At 35.6% G+C, this 27126-nt stretch overlaps 1 protein-coding gene across 1 annotated transcript in view; it reads right to left on the minus strand.

Annotated features, from left to right (window-relative positions):
• SCFD2 (sec1 family domain containing 2) overlaps positions 1 to 27126 on the minus strand; it is a 318097-nt gene that overhangs the window by 256126 nt on the left and 34845 nt on the right. The window contains exon 4 of the mRNA XM_045834437.1: positions 9040 to 9215. Within this exon, the coding sequence (XP_045690393.1) occupies positions 9040 to 9215 (176 nt within the window). The remainder of the gene's footprint in view (positions 1 to 9039; positions 9216 to 27126) is intronic.

The following is a 27126-nucleotide window of genomic DNA, read 5'->3' on the forward strand; positions in this document are numbered from 1 at the left end:
GCCAGGTGGTGAAAGACAAATACCATGTGATCTCACTTATAAAAGGAATCTAATGAACAAAATAAACTAATGAGCAAACAGAACCAGAGACATGAAAACAGGGAAGAGACCCACAGCTACCAGAGGAAAGGAGGGAAGGGAATGGTGGAAAGAAGAGGAAGCGGGTAGTCAAACAACAGGTATGAATGACCCAGGGACATGGACAACTGGGTGGGGATGGACTGTGGGAGCAGGGTGGAGGGGTGGGGTAAGGAACAGACAGAGGAGGGCAAACGGGGGGAAAACTGGGACAACCATAATAAAATAAACTAGAATTTAAAAAAAGATTAACCAACAGAAGTAAAATTATCAGGAAAGACATAACCTTTTTAAGTATCTCATCATATATTGCCAAAGTATTTGACAAAATTCACTCTCACAGTAATAATGTTTTTTGATGACCGCTCCATTGAGCTCTACTCAATACTAAATTATCATTCACTAGTCTTTGCTTGTTTGAAATGGTAAATTGCCTCTCAATGTAGCTTGAGTTCACATTTTTTATTAGTAGGAAAAGTGAACATTTTTATCATGTGTTATTGGCCACTCTCATCTCTTCATCTGTACAATAGCTGGGCACATATTTTCTTTAGCATCTTTTTCCTGATGAATGATTATGTTTTTCTTATCTATATGAATGGACTCTTTAGAGTTATGTATATCAGTCTGTGTCTTTATGGCATACTGTTTTCTGTTTTATTAACCTTTTATAGTAGTTTTGATTTCTCAATAGCCTATGTAAAGTTTTTAACAATAATAATAATGGCTAAAATGTATTATGTTTTCTATGTAACCAGGCAAAGGGAAAGTACTTTACATAAATTTTTGTATTCTAAAGATTTAATGAGTTTGCTTTTATTGTTAAGCCCTCCAATTTGTAGATGAGGAAGCTGAGGTTCGCTTAATGAGGTAATTTCCCACAAGATCACTGAATAAGGTAAAAAAAATAAGATAAGGTACAGTTAAAGGAGTTCACCATCACTAAGTCCTTATTATATGAAAAGTTAAAGGGACTTATCTAAGAAAAAGAAGATGGTCAAAAAGCTATGAACAGTAAAACAACAAACTTAAAACTATTAACAACTGAACCTAAAAACAAACAAACACACAAACAAAGCAAACAACTAGAACAGGAACAGAATCACAGAAATGGAGATCACATGGAGGGTTATCAGTGGGGAGGGGGAAGAGAGACAATGGGGGCAAAGGTACAGGGAATAACGAGCATAAATGGTAGGTACAAAATAGACAGGGGGAGGTTAAGAATAGTGTAGGAAATGGAGAAGCCAAAGAACCTACATGTATGACCCATGGACATGAACTAAGCGGGGGATGCTAGTGAGAGGGAGATTGGGGTGGAGGGGAATAAAGAAGAGAAAAAAAATGCAACAACTGTAATAGCATAATCAATAAAATATACTTAAAAATCATATGAATAGATAATAATAGAAAAAGCTCCATGTGGAAGGGGTGGGAATCTATTGATTTTTAACACATTTTTCCACTGGAATAAACTGTTTGGCAATTCTGCTTAGTTCACTTGCTACTTTTTTCTTAAGAAGTCCAAAATCAGAAGATTAAAAATATTAAGATGTGTTTCTACATACTGTGTTAGGGAAGACTCCTATTAAAACCATTTGGGCCCTGGCTGGTGTGGCTCAATTGTTTGGAGCATTGTGCCATAAACCAAAAGGTCATGGGTTTGATTCCTGGTCAGGGTCCATACCTATATTGTAGGTTCAGTCCCCTGTTGTGGTGCGTACAGGAGGCAAACAATTGAATGTTTCTCTCTTATATCGATGTTTCTCTCTCTCTCTCCCTCCTTTTCCCTTTCTATAAAATCAATACACATGTCCTCACATAAGGATTAAAAAATAAAATTAAAATTAAAAGAAACATTTGGTACAACAGTACATAATTGCGCAGCAGAGGGTGTTTTCTGCACAGATATAAAATGACATAAATTACTCTAGAATAAGTATTTCCATGATGTTTGCAAAATGACACAATACTATCCTTCAAGTTACAACCTAGTACTGCCCCTCTAGGGAAACACTGAGTAAAGGGAGTGCAGAGGCACATCATAAATATAGTACTCCCTCTAAAGAATGTAGGTCTTCAGGAGATTTGTTTTATTTAGCGTTCAGCACTTCCAGCACTAACACATTCTGGAGAAAAAGAGACAAGCAGCCTGATCAGCTTCCATTCAGCACTATTCCACATCTGCTCTGGGCCCCTTAACCCAGAAGTAGGGAGGGGAGTGACGAGGGGGATATCAAGGCACAGACATTCAGGCAAGGTGCTCAGGTGAACCAAGCCTGCCCAAATGCTCAGTGTCCCTCACCAGAAAAAAACCTGAAATCATGAACAAATACTTCTCCTACTTTTGAAGAATAGCAGCCTCTAGCAAAAACAAAGCAAAGACGAAAACTAAACCAAAAAAACTTAATGAAAAATTCACCCTATCTAGGTCTTGACAGTGGTAAAAAATAGAAAATGGAAATGAAATCCACACCCAGGCTTAAGCTTACTGTCTAGTCTCATGAGGTACCCACGAATGTTGAGCTAACCTCTAGGACCTTCAAATGCTAAGTCAGAAGCGGGGCAGTGAGATCCTCTAGAATATTCCGCTTGCTTAGGCCTAGGCTTCCTTCAGAGATACTTGCCATTGCCTTATACCCAAGGTGGCCTGTGAATGGGCATAAGCAAGACTTTGTTTCTCCAAAGGCTGACTAATATAAAAGAATGAAAAGAAAAAAGAAAAGGAAAGAAAAAAGAAAAGAAAAGATCAATTAGACAGTGTTATTTCCCTCTATTCTTGGAAACTCAGGTATTTAAAAAAGAAAAAATGAATCCCAGCAACTGCTGGGGAGGCCAACACAGCACAAACCGCTAGAGGGAGTGGCTTAGGACAGAAAATTCAGTCAGTGCAGGGAGGCAAGCCAGGTGGTTGTGCCCTCCTTGTTCTTCACAACATGAACACCCACCCAGATGTACCTCCAGCCACTGGCATAAAGTCTGTATTTGAAACTTTTTTGGTAGGCCCGCAAAACGCAAAGAACCAAAATTGTCAGCTTTGAACTTACTTTGCCTGATTACTGACTCTGGCTTCCAGCTGGAATAACAAATGATATCACTGCTTCCAAGGGAGGCCCAGTTTGAAAGCAATCGTTCACTTAGTCCATATATTTGATCCTCACTTTCTAATCAGATACTTGGCACCAATTTACCTAACTCCAAACCCCTGGCAATGTGCCTTCCCTGGGCAAAGGAATATGAAGTTCATGGGTGTTATTTTCTATTTTCCATTTGTCTTTCTCATTTATTATTCAAACATACAATACCATAATGTGATGGGAAGAAGAAAAACATACAATAAAATATTCTGCAGGAGAAAAGTGAAACTGAGATGATGTATCCTTACGGAGAAATATGTCTCATCAGGTTTCATGTGAAAGGCTGGCTGAGGAGTAAGCCTCAATATGGAAATTTCACCTAGATGCCAAATTTATGGTCCTATCAAGAAAAACCATAATAGTAGAAAACATATTTTAATAATTATAGTGCTCATAAAGTTATTGATTTAAATGCACACAGACTGAAATTTTTATTAATGGGTTATGTAGAACCTGATGTGTTTTGAAAACTGTTTATCCTGAGCACAAGTATGAGTAGAGTATAAGAAGAAAATGGCCAACAATCATTCTGATGCCTTTCCCCAGAACAAATATTCCAGCAATAAACAGTAGTGAGGGGCATGGCTTCAGTATCAGTTGGATCTGGGTTTTGACCAGGCTTTGAAACTTACTAGCAATAGGACCATGGTCAGTTCATAACTTGTCCAGCCTCTGCTATACAGTTCTCAAGTCTGAATCAGCAATTTACTTATTTATAAATTGGTTGATGAGACTCTAGAACTTATTTTTCTCACAGGGACAATACTATAAATACACTCAGGTACTTAGACCATCCTAGAAACTCCCATGAAAATGGTGTAAATGGTGCTCAGGTACTGATATCTAATCCACATTACAAAACAAACTATGTACATCCAATAAACCGTGTATGTTCCAGTCTTGTAACCTCTCTGTCCAGCAGACAGCACATGCTCAACAGATCATCACTACATGGAATAGGGCAGGATACTTGCTTTTGAAAAAGGCTTTTCAATCTTTTCCCTCCAACATTTGGAAATGACACCTCTCTTGGCAGAAAACTAGAGGGCAGAAACTTACCTGGACAAAGTAAAGAAATAACTTAAATTTCTGAGAATTTGTAAAGTTTATTCTCTCTAGCTGTAGATCCCCAAGAGATCTGAATTGTGGGGGGAAAGGGGGTAGAAGTCTTCTGAATTAATAAAAGAGTTTAATCATAGGAGCCCCTGATGGATCATTATGTTAGTATTCATCTCTCTTCAATTCCAAATGTCCTTCACCTGGGTCTTTTTCAAAGCAATGTCTTGGAAAAATTTAAAACTCTAACAATTGACTGTTACATTAAATTAAGTTAAATCTCATACATTATATTCAAATATCCCATGTAGCAACACAAGCCATTAATTTGATAATTTCCCCATGAGATTATAAAATGATCAGAATTACAAGGCTCAGAGTAGAAACTTCTGTGGCAAAAGTTACAGTATGAGACGACAGATGGCCAACAGACATAACAAAAGATGCTCAACATCACAAATTATCAGAGAAATGCAAATTAAAACCACAATGAGATAGTACCTCATATCTTTAAGAATGGCTATCATCAATAAATCAATAAACAAAAAGTGCTAGTGAGGAAAAAGGGAAACCCTTTTACACTCTTGGTGGGAATGCAGACTGGTGCAACCACTGTGCAAAGCACTATGGAGATACCTAAAAAAAATTAAAAATGGAACTGCCTTTTGACCCAGATTTTTCACTGCTGAAATTATACCCTAAGAATCCTGAAACACCAATTCAAAAGAACCTATGCACACCAATGTTCATAGCAGCATTATTTACAATAGCCAAGTCCTGGAAGCAACCTAAGTGCCCATCAGTAAATGAGTGGGTCTAAAAACTGTGGTACATTTACACAATGGAATACTGTGCAGCAGAGAGAAAGAAGGAGCTCCTACCCTTTCCAACAGCATGGATGGAGCTGGAGAGCATTATGCTAAGTGAAATAAGCCAGGTGTCAGTAAAAGACAAATACCATATGATCTTCCTGTAAGTGGAACCTAATCAACAAAACAAACAAGTGAGCAAAATATAACCAGAGACATTAAAATAAAGAACAAACTGACAGTAACCAGAAGGGAGGGGGGAGAAGGATAACAGGGAAAATAAAATAAAATAAATAAATATTTTTTTCAAATACGAAGGCTGAATGGATAAGAAAATAAGACCCTTACATATGCCATCTTCAAGAGTCTCACTTCAGATCAAAAGATCACACAGACTGAAAGTAAAGGCATGGAAAAAGATATATCATGAAAATGGAAACAGGCACACAAACACACAAAAAACTGGGGTAGCAATATTTATGCCAAACAAAATAAACTTTAAAACAAAGGGTGTATAACAAGAGACAAAGGAGGACCCAGCAGTTCCACTTCTGTGTATTTATCCAAAGAAACCCAAAACATCAAATCAAAAAATACATACATTCATATGTTCATTGCAGCATTACTTACAGTAACTAAAATATGGAAGCAACCTGAGTATCCACCTATAGATGAAAAGATGAAGAGAAGCATATGTACAGTTATGACACAGCCATAAAAAAGAATGACAACTTCCCATCTGCAACAACACGGATGGACCTAGAGGGTACTGTGCTGAGTGAAATAAGTCACACAGAGGAAGACAAGTACCATATGATTTCACTTACATGTGAAATCTAAAAAACAAAATAAACAGACAAGCCGAACAGAAGCAGACTGATAGGTACACAGAACATTCTGAAGGTTACAAGATGGGAGAGGAGTTAGGAGATGTGTGAAAAAGGTGAAAGGATTAAGAAGTACAAACCAGTAGTTCCAGAGCATTCAAGGGGATGGAAAGCACAGCACAGGGAGTATAGTCAGTTGGTAATATCATAATGACTATGTATCATGTCAGATGGGTGCTAGATTTATTGTGGTGATCACTTAGTAAGTTATAGAATACTAATCACTGGGTTGTATACCTGAAACTAATATACTATTATATGTCAGCTGTAGATAAAAAAAAAAAAAAGAGTATTTCTACATATGCCAGTAATAAAATATTATAAAAATTTTAAAATTCAATTCACAATGGCATCAAAATCTTTAAAATACTCATGAATAAATCTAATAAGTCTCTTTTATAGAGAAAAGCATAAAATAAGCATATTGGTTTTAAAATGCTGTGGTACTAATTCTGTGGTGAATAAATTGAACATTGGAATACTAGAAGCTGGTAAATAAAACCACCTTTACATGAGATCTTAGTACATTACATATCAGTGGGAAAAGGAGAAATATTTTTGGTTACAAATAACAAAATCTAACTGTTAAAATGATTCAAATAATGAGAAGAATTATCTCACAAAACCAAATATTTTGAGGTAAGGCTCAAAGTCATCATTAAAGATTTAGGTTCTGTTGTGTCTTTCTCAGGATATCAGTGAACTAGCTCTCATCATGATCACAAAATGCTCAAAATGTCACAAACATGTAACAAGAGGCTTAAAAAGGATCTTGTTTCTTCATCGTATATCTTTCTATACGAGCAAAAGGAAATCTTCCCTGGAGTCACTCTCAGCAAACTTCCCTTTACCTCTCTTTGGCTAGACCTGCTAAACCAATCATTAAGTGGGAAAATGAGAATACCAATATAGTCTGAGATGAATCAGGCTCTGCCTAAATCATGTGGGAAAAGAGTAGACATGGAACAAAACTAGTGTTCTGTCAACATAAGAAAAAGAAAAATTACTGTTGGATAAGTAATCTACGGTACAATGGAATGTTTTACAAATGGTGTGGGGGAAACAGGCTATCCATATGGAAAAAAAGAAGATCAGACCCTAATAATATAAACGAAAATAAGTTCCAGGTGGATTAAAAATTTGAATGCAAAAGTAAACATTAATTCTTAGTAGAGAAAATAAAACAATATACTTAGAAATTAAGGGTAAAAGAGGATTTCTAATATAAAACATAAATATGCATAAACCATAAAAGATAATATTAATTAACTAGGCACCATCAAAATTTAAAACTTTCATACAATAAAATATACAGGAATTGAAATTAAAAGATAAACCATAGTCTAGAAAAATCTATGATGTAAAACAGTTTTTGCTGTTACCCAATAGAGAAAAAAATGGGCAAAGTAAAAGAATACGCAATTGATAGAAGAGGAAGATTGAATAGCCAATAAATATTATAAAAGATGCTCAACTTCAAAGTAGTCAGAGAATTGCAAATTTATACACAGAAAGTATTGACGCACCATAGAAATATTTACGTTTGAAAATCCTGAGTGCTGGACACGATGCTGGAAGACAGCTGTCATCCATTCCTAACAGAAAGGGCAACTAGTTCAACTTCTCTGGTGATCTATTTGGTGATATCCAGTAAATTCCACAACACGTCTGGTCAACAATCTAACAATCCTTTCCAAAGTACGCATCCTAGAGGACTCTGTCACACGTGTGTCCAAAGACCTGTTCCAGGATGCTCATCACATTCCTTCTAATCGCACACACACTCACACACACACATATGGAACAGCCTAACTATGTATCAATATGGACTGGATAAATCATTGTATATCTATATAACCAAATAGTTTGGTACAGTTTAAATGAATGAACTAGATCTACGCGTGTCAATTTGGATTACATTAAAAAGAGAATGTTGAAATTCTTTTCAGCAGAGGATATAATCCCTGAATGAAAACTCTACTAATTATGTACTGAACATTTATAACTCTACGTACAATAAACCTATTATTTTAAAATATTTAAAAAATAGAATGTTGAAAAAGTAGGTTGTTTAGGGATATTGATAGTATGACATCACTTATGTAAAAAGTAAAACCCATAAAAAGAATCTGTATTATTTATGGAAAAATAAATATTCAATAAAATAAAGAAATGAGTAATCCAGAGTCAGAGAATGCCAGGGAAGGGAATAGTATCAGAGATTCTTCATCTTGATTTATCTCTAGTTTTATTTCTTTAAAGAAAAAGGATATAAAGTATTAAAAACTATTAAATTATATTGAGTTATATGGAGAATTCATAGATATTTGTCATACTAGGTTATGTAAGTTTGAAATAATTTAAAATTTTTTAAAATACATTTTTACAAAAGTTTTCCATGAAAACATTTCATCAATCATGAAAAGGTCCAATCCCACATACAAATTTCTTCATAAAACTACAAATGGAATTTGCTTCCCTTCATCTTTTACTAAGCATCATTTTAAGGCACAAAACATTCTACAGGCCAAGTAGCAAGAACTGAATGAAGATGCAGTGAGGACCAAGAAAGGTCCAAGTGGCATGTAATCGAAAAGAGGTTTTCAAAGGTTAGTCAAATGTTCAAAAACCACTCTTAGCATTGCAGCCAAAGATGTCACTGTCAAAAAAAATATTTTTTAAGGTATGGAAAAAGCTTCTATATAAATTTTAATTTGGGGCACAAGAATATGATATAGAGCCCTGGCTGGCATAGCTCAGTGGATTTGAGCGCAGGCTGCGAACCAAAGTGTCGCAGGTTCGATTCCCAGTAAGAGTACATGTCTGGGTTGCAGGCCATGACCCCAGCAACCACACATTGATGTTTCTCTCTCTCTTTCTCCCTCCCTTCCCTCTCTAAAAATAAATAAATTTTAAAAATCTTTAAAAAAAGAAAAGAAAAAAAGAAAATATGATATAGAACAAATATTAACAATATGATTTATTACTGAGACCACAATAAATATCAGTGCTTTTCTCTGGAAGTGATCATTTTCATTATTAATATCCCAAGGAGCTCCCATAGCAACATACCTGGAGAAGGAGCCTTTCAAAAGCCAGGAAGTTGTCCCACTTGGCAGTCTGGGGGTGTTTCAGGGTTTGCACTGTGGCCAGTCCAAGCTGCAGGAGTCCACAGTGATTCACTAGAGCTTTGAGGTTGTTCTTGAAGAGCTGAATGTAGGACATGAGCTGCCCTGGCGTGACTCTCCCTGGAGAAACATAGTAATTTATCAGTGAGCCCTCTCCTGGGAGTTGTAAGAATAATGAGAAGAGTGCCATTAATAATATTAATTGCCTTACATCGGCAGTGGACTTCACAGTTGACTGCAAGCTTCGCTGAGCTATTGTGATTCTTACAACAACATGGTGACAACAGTGAAATTGAAATTATTACCTGAAAATTGCAAGTGAGGAAACAGCTGTTAAGTGGTCTGGCCAAGGTCATATTGCTAGCAGAATTTGTTTTCTAATTCTGCAATACCCTGTAAACAAGTTCTCAAATAAAATTGTACAAATAAACTGTTGAGTTCAACATGAAGTACCTCTCCAAGACATATGATTTAGCAATCTAAGAGGCCAAAAGATAAGATTCCTAATTGTATATGCATATAAAAGGAGAAATCTGCTATGACTATAGCTAAAACATTATCACTGGCGTCGTGGGTTCATGACAATAAAGCAATAAAAGCTGGCTGTTACACCGACAAAAATGTATGGAAAACCAGGGTGGCAAAAACACTGGAAGATAAGACACCAGAACAGAGTCTAGTACTCTTTTTGCTACAACAATCACCTAGATTGAAACCTGAAAACCCACACCATAAAAAAATAGAGCTTGTATAAAAACATAAACAAATGAACAGCAAAAAACTGCTGAAGAGTCACTCCCGCAGAGCCTCTATTTCACTTTTGCCTATAGCAGTCCTTCAACTGAGTCACTTCTCACTCTCCAGTCCGCCAGTTTAACGCCTGCCATTTGTCAGTGCACGAAACTCCTGAACACCACACATTCTCCCTGTGGGGCAAGAGGAAGGCCATGGGACCAAACGTAGATGCAAGTCAAGTAAATCTTTCCTGCACGTTACCATGCTGTCTTTGTGGTTTGCTGTCCAATACCTACAATCCAAGTCTGTTTGTTATGTTGAGGTTTGTTAACAGTTGGCAATGAAGCCCCGTCTTTATCTAGCACTTTACAGTTTCCACAGTGCAGCCACGCCCTCTTCTCATTCTCACAGCCACTCTGAGAGGCGGCAAGCAAGGCAAGTGCTGTGTTGCTTAGCCCCACCTGAGTCACTGTGGGTTCAGTGTCTTACAGGGTGCTAAATGGCAGATATCACTTAATAAGTGGTTTTTGCTACAGATCATAATATACACACAAAAATAAAGACCTTGACAGAAGAAACATAAGCCTGTGACATATTCTTTGTCATTGTGTTTTTTTAAAAGATTAAGAATTTTGAAGCTCCTTAGTAGTTTATCAGGGTGAGCATCTAAAGAATAATGATAGCAGAAATGCAAGTAGGGAGTTGAGTTCCACAAGTTCCTTCAGGCCCTTGGTAGAGCATGAGTTCCTTCCTGATTCTCAAAGCACCAAGCTAATGATTTGCTTGCTGAAGTACTAATAGGGAGGAGCCTCAAGCACTCTGGTTTTGAGTCACATTTACTAAGGTATAATTTTCACACAAAATGGGTCCATATTTAAGACCACTGTGACTTCCATGTATTTGTTCATACACGGTACTGCAGGTGATGGCAGTGTGGCTCCTGGACACAGAGTTTTGCCTATCATGAAAGACAGTCAAAAACAATCATAGAAACAAGTGCTTAATCATTCTGGTGATAAGTACTGCTAAGGAAAAATACAAAATGTCTTGAAAGTCTGGATGTCTCCGTGTGATATGAAACTGCCCATCCCTCCAACGCTATCTCCTCAACTGGAAGAGAAGGCATTAAATAGGCTCAATATATGTACAATCTATTCACAATACAACTGTCTTTTAGAGACTGCAAGGAATGGAAATCATCAGAGAAAGTCACCAGAGGGTCTGTTTAGATTTCAGTATAAAGATAAGAGTGTCTCTGATTAAAAAATACAGTTGAACTCTATCCAGTTAGCATTTCCTTGCTCAGACTCAATAACTATGTTTACACAATGCCACCTTCCCACATATGGTATGTGACCCAAAGGAACAACAAATGGGTACGTTTCATAAAGGAAATGCCAACAGAACACTACATCGTGAATTTGGCGATTATTCACCCTTGCTGCTTTATTCTGTTCCCCTCTGTATATCCTTTCCTTATACACACAAGCCACTAATACTTCATAAGATATGACCAGACAGCAGAATTTTTGCTAAAAATCCATAAATGCTCATTGAAATTTAGTAAAAGAATACTTCACACAATGTTTTAAAGTATAGGCCGGTTACATTTACAAAATTTTAAACTTAATCGCACGACCTTACACAAAACAAATCTAAATCAACTGAAAGACTACCCAAAATGCTACTGTGAAATTAATGACTTGAGAAAGCTTTTCAGCTTCTAACAACTGAAAGGGCAAGCAACTAGAACCAGGTGCTGAAAAAGCCATAGACAGAACATTTATTCAAATCTCACATTACCAAAAAACCCCCAAAACACTTGTCAGGCAGATTTACATGGTGATTTCAAAATGTCAACCCAGGAAGCTTTGCAAAACATTTTTTAAAAGCATGAAAACAAAGGTTATTTTATAGCAAGACTGACTAATACATAGCAACTTTTTGAAAATTGACAACTTGAAATTTGAAAAATGGCTTTCAAGTGAGGATAACTATTATGCTTTCTTTTTCTTCTTCATATAGTTTCTAAGAAAGAGCAACAGGCTTCTGATTTTAATTCAGCTTGGAGAAAAACATAAAACTTTATCAACCATCAGTTCTATATATTTTAAAACTCAGTAAAATATAATTAATTATCTCTTGGGGAAAAAGGACAGATTTGGAAAATAAAAGGATTTACTATTTTAATAAATCTGTGATTCTTTAAAAATTTAATTGAATTCAAATGCATAATGGAGCCTATTTTCCTATTTACTACATACACTTGATACATTATAACTCAACTTGTTTTGTGACATATAAAAATATATTTAAAATACTTACATATAGATGATTCCTTGTTGATATTCTTAAAGACTATTCAGTGCCAGGTTTGATTAAATCATAAAGCTACATTTTAACAGTAGGAAGCAACCACCATCAAAAATTTTGTCTAAAATAGCATATTTAGTACTCCGTAATATTTTTTAAAACTCTTGGTACAAGAAATAATCATGCCATTCCATGTTTTTATTCATTTTCATGAAAACCTAATGTGTAGAATTTAAATAAACAAACTTACATATTTTAAGACTTGTATTTCCAGAAACCAGCATTTTATATATCTCTTCTCAATCACTTTTCTAATACAATAAAGGCAAAGTACATTAAAATATTTAAATAGAGCCCAGCTGGTGTAGCTCAGTGGATTGAGGGCAGGACTGTGAGCCAAAGGGTCACCAGTTCAACTCCCAGTGGCACATGCCTGGGTTATAGGCCAGGTCCCCAGTAGGGGATATGAGAGAGGCAACCACACATTGATGTTTCTCTCCCTCTCTTTCTCCCTCCCTTCCCCTTTGTATAAAATAAATAAATGCAATCTTTTAAAAAATACCACCGATTTCTGAAAAGAAATTTTAAATAGAATCTTTTTGGCCAAAATTCTGGTTTATTAACTCACAATTGGCAAATAGGAATAATTGCAATATTACAAACAAGTTACATCTATTCATTTGTTATTTTTTCTCATCATTTTAACACTTTGTGCCACAAGTACCAGCAGAGGATCGCAAAGTAAATGAACACAGCTGAACAGTGCGGGTCACTGTAGAACAGAGCATCCTCAGTCCTTCCCTTAGCTCTGCTTGGCCATGCGTCCTATCTCAAAAGAGCTTCCTGCTTGATTCTACCTGACCTTCAGTGCATTTTGGCTTTCCTCCATACCTAAACAGCCTGAAACCTCTTTTACACCTCTTCCAGTGAGCTACCTTTAATTCTTTTTGGTTCATATATATGCTGTAACATTTTGTTATTTATAGAAATTTAGCATATCTTTTTAACTGTGCTTATATTTTTATTGGTTTTGTTAGTGCTCTTATTAGAAATTTGCATAGATTGTGAATGGGTTCTGCTAATGATATTTTTTTATCATGAGCCCTGATAATTTAGTATGCAATTTTGCAAAGCAAGTTTTCCAGGAATACATATGTGATAGTAAAAATGCCCATCTAACATTCAGATAAAAGAGGCAACTCTATTAAAATTAAACTACTGGTTGGTAGACAGCACCATCAGAGAAATTTCCAAGTAATTAATTCAACAGTTGACATAAGAGAGCCAGAATCTTGTATATGAAAGATGGTTTGGAGTTTTGTAAATAATGTACAAAAGGCTCGAAGGGTAGACTGAGCGTATGGCATAGGTTTACAGCCTCTCTTCATTCTGTCAGAATGACGGAAAGAACTAAAAAGATGGGAACACACAACAACAAAGAGATGGTGACATCATCCAGAAGCAAGCAAAAGATTTCAAACACTTTTGCTCCCATCTGTTGATTATATTTGTAATTTAACATTATATACTTAAACTTTCCTTTTTGTTCTGTCAACTACAGATGGCATCTATGCCTTTTCATGTTCTAAGAAGAGGATATTAACTTTCCCTTCACTTTACTTCTTATTTCCTCCTTTTATCTTTCAAGTAATCTTTACTTTTTTATTTTCACTTGGTCAAAATTGAGTGCATTTATATTTTGTTCTCTAACTATAATTTAGTCTTCTGTGCTTCTTTACAGTTTGGTTTGGAAGTTCAAAATCAATCAGTAGTGTTTGCATCATTGTGAATTATATAAAAAGATGCTATGATTACATTTCTTTAAGATATAATACACTTTGCTCCTAGAACGCTCAATGGATTTATTTTGGGTAAGAACATTATCATCCCTAATCAAAGATTTAAAATATTCTAATCTCAAATGTACTATCTTATCTTTGCAGTCTGTGGTTTCTTTGTTTCTTTTTCTTTCTGAACACTCCACTACCAAGCCCCTCGCTCTCCAAGTCCATCCTGGGTGGATGGTTCTCCAGGCCTTTCTGCACAGCCAGCAGCCCAGAACTCCCTCTGTAGCTCTCTTCTGTTGGAACGCTGTTTCTTAAGTCCCTGAATTTTCTTTCTTGGTGTACTTGTTTTGCTGGACATGCTCAGGTAACTTTCTCAGAAAAGGTATACAGAAAGCAAGGTTCTTTTATGTCTAAAAAGGCTTTTTCTTGCCCTCAGAGTTTTATCCAAGTCTAGAGTTTTTCTTTATAACAATATCTTGCTTCATTACCTTCTGGTTTTCAGGGTTGCTGATGAGGAACGTGTGTTACTCTCCTTCTTGTTCCTTGGTAGGTATGCTTCCTTCCCCTCCTTGGGGCCCTTAGAATCGTTCATTTTCTTTTGCTCTGAGGATTCACGGTGATTGTGTCTAGTTTAGAGGTTTTTTATTCTTTTCATTTGTTTTTTGTAAGCCTATTCAACTTGACTATGCCTTTCTTCACATCTGGGAAAGTCTCACATTCTTATTTTGCTAATTTCCTATTCTTTAATTTCTCTCTTTGATCTTTTGAATTTTTTCAATGTCCTCTCCTTTCTACATTTTAGGAAATTTTCTTGATTTATCTTTAAATTTTGGCTAAATTTTGTTTTCATAATAATATCCTTATTTTCAATAGCTCTTCTTAAAATAACTGTCTTACTGAGATACAACTCAGAAACCATAAAATTAATCATGGAAGTATACAATTCAGTGGCTTTTAGTATAGTCAGAGTTGTGCAATTGTCACTAATATATAATCTGAGAACATTTTCATAACCTAAAAGAAAGTCCATACCCAAATTTCCACAGTTATGAGAAAGATATACAGCTACAAAGCAATACATATATTAGACTATAACATGAATGAAATTTTCAATTGGGAGACAAAACTGTACTTACCTATACCAGGAAACTGAGAAACAACAGAAATGTGAACATTCAAGTAATTATAGCTACAACTGAACTCAGATTTTTAATACAATAATACTACTATATCATCATTTTTATAGTATTTTAATTTTTTAATTGAGGTATAAATCCCTTGAAGGTAAAAGAGGAATGGAAGAGCACTAAATGATGAAACAAAACAAACAATAAAAACAAACCTCCTACTCTCAGCTGCCCCAAAGGCTTTGCCTAAAATAAGTGAAAAGGCACTGCAACAAAGAAGGGGGCCAGTTGCCAAGAGGTAGGAGCAACTTCTAGACTGAGAAGCCTCAGGTATAATGGAAATGGCAAGCATAACATAGAGCACACAAATCTTTTTTAAAAGATTTTATTTATTTATTTATTTATTTATTTTTAGACAGAGAGAAAAGAGGGAGAAAAACATCAATGTATGGTTGTTTCTCATGTGCCCCTCACCAGGGACCTGGCCCACAACTCAGGCATATGTCCTGACAGGGAATCGAACCAGCAACCCTTTGGTTTTCAGGTCGGCACTCAGTCCACTAAGCCACACCAGTCAGGGCATAAAGCATACAAATCTTAAGTGTACAGTTCAGTTAATATTTACATATGTATCTATTCATGTAACCACCACCCAGACCAAGGTATAGAATATGCCTAGCACTCTAGAAGACTCCATTGTATATTTATCCAGTCAGTAATCCCACAAAGGTTTACCATTATTCTCATCTCCATCACCACAAATTATTTGTCTGCTTTTGAGCTTCATATAAATGGAATTTTACACATGTACTCTTTTGTGTTTAGCTTCACTTGTTAACATTATCCATACTCTGAGTTTTGTTTTGTTTTGGTTTTTTTGCTGTATTTCATTGCTCAATATGACTACAGTTTATCCATTTTGCTTTGATGGACCCTTGGGTTTTACAATTTGAGGCCATTATAAATAATGGTTTTGAGAACATTCTAATACATGCCTTCTGTTAAACATGAACACTCATGTGTATTCAATAAATGCTCTGGTGTGAAAGTGCTGGGTATGTGGACACTTAGCTTTAGTTGACACTGCCAGTGTTCTGTGGTTGTATCAATCTCTTCATACATTTTAAATTAGATTAAATTTAACAATGTAACATAATTTTTTACAATATACATGTAATGTTTAAAATGAGGCACAACTGTATGATTAAGTTTCTTCATGGTATTTTATGCTGAGCAGCCAGAATCCTAATGACAGAAAACAAATCACAATGGAAAACATATTGCCATACTATTAGTATGTACCTTTATTTTATTTTTCCTCATTATTTGTTTATGTATTTATTTACCTACTTTCTTACCTAGTTAGAGATAAAAGGCCTAGAAGGTAAGATACTAATTTATGAACAAAGGTTACACCGAAGAGCAAGATGGTGGGGAGGGGGAAAGGTACTTTCACTTTTTATTTTACGTATGTTATGTTTGGAATTTTCCAGAGGCATGTGCTAATGTTACTTTTTAAATAGTCTCTTGATGCTGAAATAAAATCATGCCTATCCCCTATAGAATGAACCTACGTGTATTTTTCTGTAAAAAATATTGAGTTTCTTATTATCACTGATTTGTACAATAGATGAAGCATTACTTTTCAACAGATGAATATACAAAAGAGTAATATTACCTGTCTGCTTCCTACCTCTGTTGAGGTCAAAGGGCAAAGAAATGTGGTTAACATGCAGGTGGAAAGATTTAAGTCAGACATGAGAAAAAAAACTTCACAATTGGGACGACTATTAGACACTGAATCAAGTTATTAAAGAGGGAGGAGGGAAGGCATTACAAATCTCCCCCCCACAGGGATTTGAAGGTCAGTATATACAGCCATCTGTACAGTCAAACTTGGATAAAGCTCTGCTGGGAATTGATGTCCACTTTTACAATACCATAAATCCTGATGACAGTTTTCTGGAATATCCTTTAAATAGTATATGTTTCTTGTAGCACAGATTTTTGAGCTCTACAGCATTACTAAGAAAGAATGAAAAACTAATATAAAAAGAGGATTTTATTTATTTTTTAGAGATAGGAGAAGGGAGGGAGAAAGAGAGGAGAGAAACATCCATGCGTGAGAGAATCATTGATTGGTTGTCTTTCACATGCCCCCAACGGGGACCTGGTCTGCAAACCAGGCTGACCAGTAATCAGATCAGTCTGCAGGCCAGCACTCAACCCACTGAGACACACTAGCCAGGGCAAGAGCATTTTATTTCTATGAATCAGTTCAATCAAATGGGTCCAAAGTTCAGAAATCTATTGCAAAGACTTCAGGATAGCACAAAATAAAGTATAACTGCTGCAGAACCAGGGGTCACAAATAGAAAACACATACTGTATTTTGCCAGGTATAATGCACTCCCATATATAATGTGCATCCATGTGTTTGGCCCAAACATTCTGGGAAAAAAATCTTTCATTTTAATTTTTTAACTCAATATTTTATTTACTTATATTTAGAAACAAAACCAATTACCATATTCCAGGGTATTATTTTTCATATGGATATCATTATTGTTTTCTACAGTTACACTTTTAATGCATAAGTATAAATAATAGAATTAAAAACACTTATATAGATATGGAATTAGTACTACCCACATACAATGCGTATCCTTATTTTTACCTTCAAAAATTTGTGCATTATACATGGCAAAATGTGGTAGCTCTCCATGAAAGATATACAAAAGAGTGAAATATAAAACCACCAGAAATATTTGTGGTTTGACTTTCTTTGCAAATGGAGCCTTCGTCAGGCTGACTTAAACACTGCGTCAACATTTATAAACCCAGCAGAGAGCGCGGAAAGTAGATGGAGAAGTTTCCCAGACAAGAGAAGGCTAAAAGAATACACCTCCATCAAACCAGCACCGTAAGATATGCTAAAGGGACTGCTATAAGAAGAGAAAGAAAAAGAATATGAGAAAGAGGAACACAAGTATGAGGGGAGTAAAATGGCAATGAATAAGTACCTATCAATAATAACCTTAACTGTAAATGGATTAAATGCTCCAATCAAAAGACACAGTGTAGCTGAATGGATAAGAAAACATGACCTGCACATATGCTGCCTACAAGAGACCCACCTCAGAACAAAAGGCCTACACAAACTGAAAGTGAAGAGTTGGAAAAAATATTCCTAGCAAATGGACAAGAAAAAAAAGCTGGGGTAGCAATACTTATATCAGACAAAATAGACTTCAAACCAAAGGCCATAAAAGAGACACAGAAGGACACTTCACAATATTCAAGGGAAGAATCCATCAAGAAGACATAAACATTAATAGCATATATGCACCCAACATAGAAGCACTGAAATATATAAGAAAAAACTTAGAGGACTTTGAGAAAGATACAGACAGCAACACAATTATAGTAGGGGATTTTAACACCCATTGTCAAAAATGGATAGATCTTCCAAACAAGATATTGGGGCATTGAACAATGCCCTAGTTCAAATGGAATTAACTGATATATATATAGAACCTTTCATCCCAAAGAAGCAAAATACACATTATTTTCAAGTGCACAAGGAACATTTTCAAAGACAGATCACATGATACAATACAAAACAAGCCTCAACAAATTCAAGAAAATTGAAATCATATCAAGTATTTTCTCATACCACAAGGGATGGAAAAGAGAAACCAACCTCAAGGAAAAAAACTCAAAAACATTCAAATTCATGGAGATTGAAGAGTATGCTATTAAACAATGAATGGGTTAATAATGAGATCAAGGAAGAAATCAAAAAGTTTCTGGAAACAAATGAAAATGAACACACAACAGTCCAAAACCTATGGGACACAGTAAAGGCAGCCCTGAGAGGGAAGTTCATAGTGATACAGGCCTAACTAAAAAAAGATAGAAACATTTCAAACAAACAACCTAACCATACATCTACAAGAACTGGAGGAACACCAACAAAGCCCAGAGTGAGTAGAAGGAAGGAATTAACCAAGGTCAGAGCAGAATTAAATGACATAGAGACTAAAAGAACAATTCAAAGGATGGTTAAATCCAGGAGCTGGTTCTTTGAAAAGATAAAATTGACAAGGACAAGCCTTTAAGCAGACTCATCAAGCAAAAAAGAGAGAGGACTCAAATAAACACAATCAGAAATGAAAGAAGAGAGATTACAACTGATACCACAGAAATACAAATGACTGTATGAAATTAATATGAACAACTATAAACCAAGAAAATTGAAAACCTGGGTAAAATAGACAAATTTCTAGAAATATATAATCTTCCGAAACTGAATGAAGAAGAAGCAGGAAGCCTGAAGAGACCAGTAACAGCTGGTGAAATTGAAGCAGTAATAAAAAACTCTCAACACACAAAAACCCTGGACTAGATAGTTTCACAGAAGAATTTCACAAAACATTTAAGGAAGAGCTAACACCTCTCCTTCTCAGACTATTCTAAAAAATCCAAGAATAAAGAAGACTCCCAAACTCTTTTTATGAGCCCAGCATCATGGTAACTCCAAAACCAGATAAAAACAAAACAAAAAAAAGAAAACTATAGGCTCATATCGCTGATGAATATAGACACTAAAACCCTCAACAAAATATTGGCAAACCGCATCCAGAAAAACATTAAAAAGATCATACACCATGATCAAGCGGGATTCATCCCAGGGATACAAGGATGGTACACTATTCACAAATCAATAAATGTAATACAGCACATAAACAAAAGGAAAGGCAAAAATCACACATCAATATCAATATCAATAGATGCAAAAAAATCATTTGATAATGTACAGCACCCATTTATGATAAAAACACTCAGCAAAGTGGGAGTAGTGGGAGCATACCTCAACATAATAAAGACCATATATGAGGAACCTAAAACCGATATCATACTCAATGGGCAAAAACTAAAACCTTTTCCCACTAAGATCAAGAACAAGACAAGGATGTCCACTTTCACCACTTCTATTCAACATAGTATTGGGATTCCTAGCCACAGCAATCAGACAAGAAAAAGAAGTAAAAGGCATCCAAATTGAAAAGGAAGAAGTAAAACTGTCATTTTTGCAGATGACATGATAGTGTACATAGAAAACCCTATAGACTCTACCAAAAAACTACTTGACCTATTAAGTGAATTTGGCAAAACAGTAGGGTAGAAAGTCAGTATTAAGAAATTGAAGGTATTTTTGTACACCAACAATAAAATATCTGAATCAGAAATCAGGAAAAAAATCCATTTGATATAGCAACAAGAAAAATAAAATATCTAGGAATAAACCTAACCAAGGAGGTAAAAGACCTATACTCAGAAAACTACACAACACAACACTGAAGAAAGAAATTAAGGAAGACACAAATAAATGGAAGCATATACAATATTCATGGATTGGAAGGATTAACATCATCAAAATGTCCATACTACCCAAAGCAATTTACAGATTCAATGAAATATCTATTAAAATACCAATGAGACGCCCCAGTGGCCTAATGGATAAGGCATTGGCCTCCTAAAATACCTATGAAATATTTCACAGACATAGAACAAACACTTCAAAAATTTATATGGAAACATAAATGACCCTGAAAACCCACAGCAATTTTGAGAAAGAACAAAGTAGGAGGGATCATAATACCTAATATCAAACTATATTATAAGGCCACCGTAATCAAAACAGTCTGATACTGGCATAAGAACAGACACATAAATCAATGGAACAGAATAGAGAGCCCGGAAATAAATCCATATCTCTATAGTCAATTAATATTTGACAAAGGGGGCAGAAGCATAAAATGGAGTAAAAATAGCCTCTTCAAACAAATGCATTTGAGAGACCCGGACAGGTACATGCAAAAAAATGAAACTTGACCACCAATTTATACCATATACAAAAATAAATTCAAGATGGATAAAAGACTTAAATATAAGTCATGGCACCATAAAAGTAATAGAGGAGAACATAGGCAGGAAAATCTCAGATATTCCATGCAGCGATTTTTTCACTGATATGTCCCTCAGAGCAACAGACATAAAGGAAAGAATAAACAAATGGGACTTCAAAATAAAAAGCTTCTGCACAGCTAAAAAAAAATACCAGCAAAATGAAAAGGGAAATAACCATATGGGAAAATATATTTGCCAATGATACCTCAGACAAGGGTTTGATCTCCCAAATATATAAAAAACTCACACAACTCCATACCAGGAAGACAAACAATCCATTTAAAAATGGGCAAAGGACCTGAACATATACTTCTCCAAGGAGGACAGAGGGCCCAGAGACATATGAAGGGATGCTCAGCATCAGTAGCCATCAGAGATGCAAATTAAAACCACAATGAGATACCACTTCACCTCAGTCAGAATTGTCATCATAAACAAATCAACAACAAGTGCTGGCAAGGTTGTGGAGAAAAGGGAACCCTAAGGCTGTGGCTGGTGTGGCTCAGTGGATAGAGCGCCACACTGCAAACCAAAGGATCATGGGTTTGATTCCCAGTAAGGGCACATGCCTGGGTTGCTGGAGGGTGTGCAAGAGGCAACTACACATTGATGGTTTCCTTCCCTTCTTTCTCCTTCTCTTCTCTCTAAAAATAAATAAATAAAATCTTAAAAAAAAAGAAAAAAGAAAAGGGAACCCTAGTACATTGTTGGCAGGAATACAGACTTGGTGGAAAACAGTATGGGCTTTTCTCAAAAAACTAAAAATGGAGCTGCCTTTTGACCCAGCAATTTTACTGCTGGGATTATATTCTATAAATCCTAAAACACCAATTCAAAAGAACCTATGCACCCCAATGTTCATAGCAGCACTATTTACAATAGCCAAGTGCTAAAAGCAACCTAACTGCCCTTCTGCATTTGAGTGGATCAAAAAACTACGGTACATCTGCACAATGGAATACTAAACAGCAGAAAGAAAGAAGGAGTCCCTACCCTTCACAACAGCACAGATGGAACTGGAGAGCTTTACACTAAGTGAAATAAGCCAGGTGATGAAAAAGAAATACCACATGACCTCACCTATAAGTGAAACCTAATTAACAAAACAAAGAAGTGAGCAAAATAGAACCAGAGACATTGAAATAAGAACAAACAGCAGTAAACAGTGGGAAGAGGGAGAAGGATAATGGGGAAAGAAAGTGAAGGGTCAAGGACCATTTATAAATGACCCATGGACAAAGCCAAAGCTGGGGTAGGATTGAGGGTGAAAGGTAAAGGTGGGTGGAGGGAATATGGAGACAACTCTACTTGAATAACAATAAAAATAAAAAATAAAAGAAGCAGATGGATTACCCCTGCTATCAAGGGGGCAGACTACTATGCTGCCAGAGGAGGAGCATTTCCATGGTGGGTCAATTCTGACTTGGAAAGAAATTTCCGTTCCCAGGAGAGCCTGATGCCATGAGCCTCTTCACCATGTCATTCTTATGGGGTTTTTAAACTCCTAGTTCATATTCTTATGTTGAGGATCCTTTATACTGAGAAAACATGAAGATTAATAAGAGGATGAGGAAGATAAAGAGGAAGAGAAAGGAAAAAGAAGATGCACCATTTTAAGTTAAAAATATAGAGCCACAGGGTAGATGCTTGAAGAAGGGACATTAAATTCAGATTTCCACTTTGCACATGAAGAACTAGAGAAACAGAGGCAACTGACTCTGTTTCAGGTGATAAAGTGTAAGAGGAAAGCATTTGCTTACTGACCTTTACACTTTCAGGCATTATTAATTGTTAATTCAAGGAAAACTCTGTCTCTGTCTTCAGATTCTATTCTCCTTCATTCCCCTAAATGAATGTATTCCTTAAGGCTTGCCTTCAACCCTCTCCTCACTCATTCTACCTTCTCTCTCTAAGTGATCATCCTATATTTCCTTTAAAGATATTATTATATTTCTTGTATTATATTTCCTGTAAGAAATTATATTTCCTTTAGATTAAGGTTTCAATGTAATCACTAGGTAACTAAACCCCAAGTCTCTATTTTCACTTCTGGGAGCCATTACTCTAGCCACATATTTCCCACTGAGATGACCAGAGAACAAATCCTACAGAGAGATCATTTCTGCCCCCACATTTGGTAGAGTACTCTTCATATACAGCTGCATGACCATTGGTCATTATTTTCGTAATGTACTTTATTTGCCCAGAAGACAATGAATAATTTCATCATGCTATACACTCCTTTTACATAACACCTTAAATTTCACAAACACTGTTTCATGAACATAATCATCTCATCTAATTATCTGATTTACAGGTACTAGAATCCCCATTCTGCAGACAGAAAAGCAGATTCAGCAAATTTAAAGAATTTGTTCATTTTTAAGCAAGATAATATTTTATGTTTCTTATCGCCAACAAGGATCTAATAATTGTCTATTACCTCTAGATCTGGATATGTCTAGAAAAAATTTCAATGAGGTTTCCCCTCCTCTATTTTCACGTCTAACTATGATCCAAATGATCTCCAGGAAATTGTGCCGATGTTATACTCCAGAGAATATGGCACTTTTAAATAATCGTTCTCAAAGCTGTTCCACAGACCCCAGGGTCCCTGAGATACTTTCAGGAAGTCAGGAAGGTCAAATCTATTTTCACAGTAATACTAAGATGTGACATGGTTTTTCTACTGTGCTGTATTTGCATAGATGGTACAAAAACAATGGTGAGTAAAAGTGCTGATGCCTTGGCCCCAGTCAAGGCAATGGCCCCAAATTCAATAAGTAGACAACGTCACTTCAGAATGGCCATGGGGAAACTGTAAATGCTATTAATGTCATCAAATCTCAACCCTTAGGAAAATGTCAATATTCTGTGTAAAGGAATGAGAATATACAAAAAGTACCTCTGGTGCATACCTAAGTACAATGACTGGCTTGAGGAAAAGCACTTGTGTGATTATTTGTGTTGTAAACTGAACTGTTCACACTGGTTTTTAAAAAAAAATTTATTTATTTATTTTTAGAGAGAAGGGAAGGGAGAGAGAAAGACAGGGAGAGAAACACTGATTGGTTGCCTCCCTCACGCCCCCTGCTGGGGACCTGGATGGCAACCCAGGTATGTGCTGTGACTGGGAATCGAACCAGTGACCTTTCAGTCTGCAGGCTGGCACTCAATCCACTGAGCCACACAAGCCAGGGCTTTTCACACTATTTTAATGGCACAGAATTTTTATGAAAAACAAAAACAAAAACAAAAACAAAAACTGGTTGTTCATACATTTTTCCAAAAAGTGAATGAAATAAGCCTTCACTTCAAGGAAAACAACTGTCAGTTTGCATTGTCAGTGATGAAAGTCAACTTTTTGTGTGAAAATTATAATTCTGGGAAACCTGTAACTGCCCTATAGCTTTACATTCCCAATATTTAAAGATTTTCTATTGATATCAGTGGGGATAGCAACAGATGTGGTTTTGTTATATTGTATAATATGTGTCAACATATGGAACATCTGTACAATTTAGAGAACTGGCATTCTCCAAGTGCCTAATGCACAATGGCATAGAATAATACATATGTAAAAGATCCATTCAAAGTTCAAAAGAGACCAATGGGTTTTAACATAACAGAGTATAGAGAATTTAATGATATGGATTCACATTCTACATTATAATTAACCTATAGGAAACTACCTCCTGTAAAGCTGGCATTGTATCAAAGGAAAATATCTGCAGTTTTCTAAAAACTTATTAAAACATTCCTTCCTTTCAAACTACATATATTTGTGAGACCAGATTTCCTTTATATATTTCATCCAAAATAACACATCGCAACATGTTGAATAAAGAAGCAGATATGAGATATAGCTGTCTTCTACTAAGCAAGACATTAAAGATGTACAAAACTATAAAACAGTATTCTAACTTATTTTGCTTTAGAAAATTCAGTTACTTTTTACAAAAACATGTTATTCATGTTGACATGTAACAAATTTTATTTTTTTATATTAGTTAATAAATCATTTAAAATTTTTCTCTCCTTGAATTTATAATGTGATATTTTCTATCTACTACCTATCTACCTACCTACCTATCTATCCCACAGATATCAATAGATATAATCCACATAAACAAAAATTCTTGGCATTGTTTTAGCAATTAACCTTTTTCCTTTAAGAGAATGATGTTTATTTCTCCTGGTGCTCATATGTTTCAATATTATCTTGTACTGAAAATTTTATATTTAAGATCTGGGGTTTTAGTCATGGGATCCCTCTCAGTAAATTTAAATACAAGAGGATCTTCAACTAGAATTATAATCTCTTTAATGTCTAAAAAATACTAAAAGCCTCTATTACAATCAGAAAAAATTTATAGTAGAATTTACAGGAAGGGGTTGGAAAACAGTGTATAGTTTAAAGAACATTTTTTATCAGCAGGGATGGGGGAGGGGGGAAAAGGTAAAGGGAATAAGTAGCATAAATGGTAGGTCCAAAATAGACAGGGGGAGGTTAAGAATAATATAGGAAATGGAGAAGCCAAAAAACTTATATGTACAACCCATGGACATGAACTAAGGGAGGGAATGTGGGTGGGGAGGTGCAGAGCAGAGGGGAATAAAGGGGGGGAAATGGGACAACTGTAATAGCATAATCAATAAAATATATTTTAAAAAAAGAACATTTCATAATGTTAAATGCTGCTAGAAAAAGCATTCCAACCATGCAGTACACAGAACATGACTTTTTAAAATGATAAGCTATATGATAAACAGTTTTCAAATACCAATAGTTTATTATGTTTAAATTCCAGCTCTTTTCCTTACTGTTGATGGTTACATATATCTGTTGGTATATAGACATGAAACACATGAGAAATTCTGACTACTAATTAGTGATATGAAACAGAAATGTGTAGTCACACTATGTTTCTTTTCTTAAATTATAAATAACCCATGGATAGAGTATGACTTAGGCCAATCTTTTTGGTCCTTTTACAACAGAAGTTTGTAACAGCCCTGACTGGTGTGGCTCAGTGTTTTTGGCATCATCCTGCAAACCAAAACATCGCTGGTTTGATGCCCTATCTGATTCTGGCCCGGGAGACATGCCTAAGTTGCGGGCCAGGTCCCGGGTTGGGGTGTGTGAGAGGCAACCAATGGATGTGTCTTTCACACATTGCTATTTCTCTCCCTCTCTTTCTCCTTCCCTTCCCTTCTCTCTAAAAATAAATAAATAAAATCTTTTTTTAAAAAAAGGTTGCTAACAATTGTCTGTTTATTTTCTTTTTCATTTCTCTCCCTCCCCTCCCCCATGTCTAGAGTTTAAGGGATAAAGCAAATCATTTTATCTAAATATTTTTTAGTTGACAGAAATCTCAAACATTTAAATTTGAATCCTTGTGAACTTACTTATTCCCCTCCGCATTTTGATTATTTTTAAAGATACAGCCGTTTACAATACAAAAGTGAAGTATGTTGATCTTTTAGTCCTAGATTAGATACTGAAAATTGATTTATGCTCTGTGATAGCATCACAAGGTTATATCCCTGAAGCAGAATATAAATTAACCTTATCACCAAGACCCTTTGCGCATTTCTACTTTTCTTGATTGGCAACATGAACTACTCCTTGATTCATGTAATCAAGGATAAGGAACTATACAAAGTAAACATGCTTGTTCTTAATGTGTACCTAGAACTGTGGAAATTTAGAGAGAGAGAGAGAAGGGAGGCAAGAAGAAAAATAAAGGAAGGAAGGAAGGAAGGAGGAGAGAGAGAGAGAGAGAGAGAGGGAGAGAGAGAGAGAGAGAGAAAGGAAGAAAGAAAGAAAGAAACTAGTCAAGTCCAAAGAAACTAGAACTAACAGTCAAATGGCAGAATGTTCTCTAAGTAACAGCTTTATTTCTCCCCTAACACAGCAGTAGGACTTCTGGCATTGGGTGTATGGAACAAGGATGATTTTACAAATAAAGAGCACATTCTCTTTCATTGGAATGTTTGGGTTTGAATTTCAGTCCTATTCCTTGTCATATGTAAGGACTTGGACAGCTTAATTTTTCTGTGTTCCAGTTTCCTTATCTGAAAAATAGGATAGGA

Source organism: Phyllostomus hastatus, unplaced genomic scaffold (assembly GCF_019186645.2).
Source record: "Phyllostomus hastatus isolate PE091 unplaced genomic scaffold, TTU_PhHast_1.1 phas_contig_196, whole genome shotgun sequence".
Taxonomy (NCBI): Eukaryota; Metazoa; Chordata; class Mammalia; order Chiroptera; family Phyllostomidae; genus Phyllostomus; species Phyllostomus hastatus.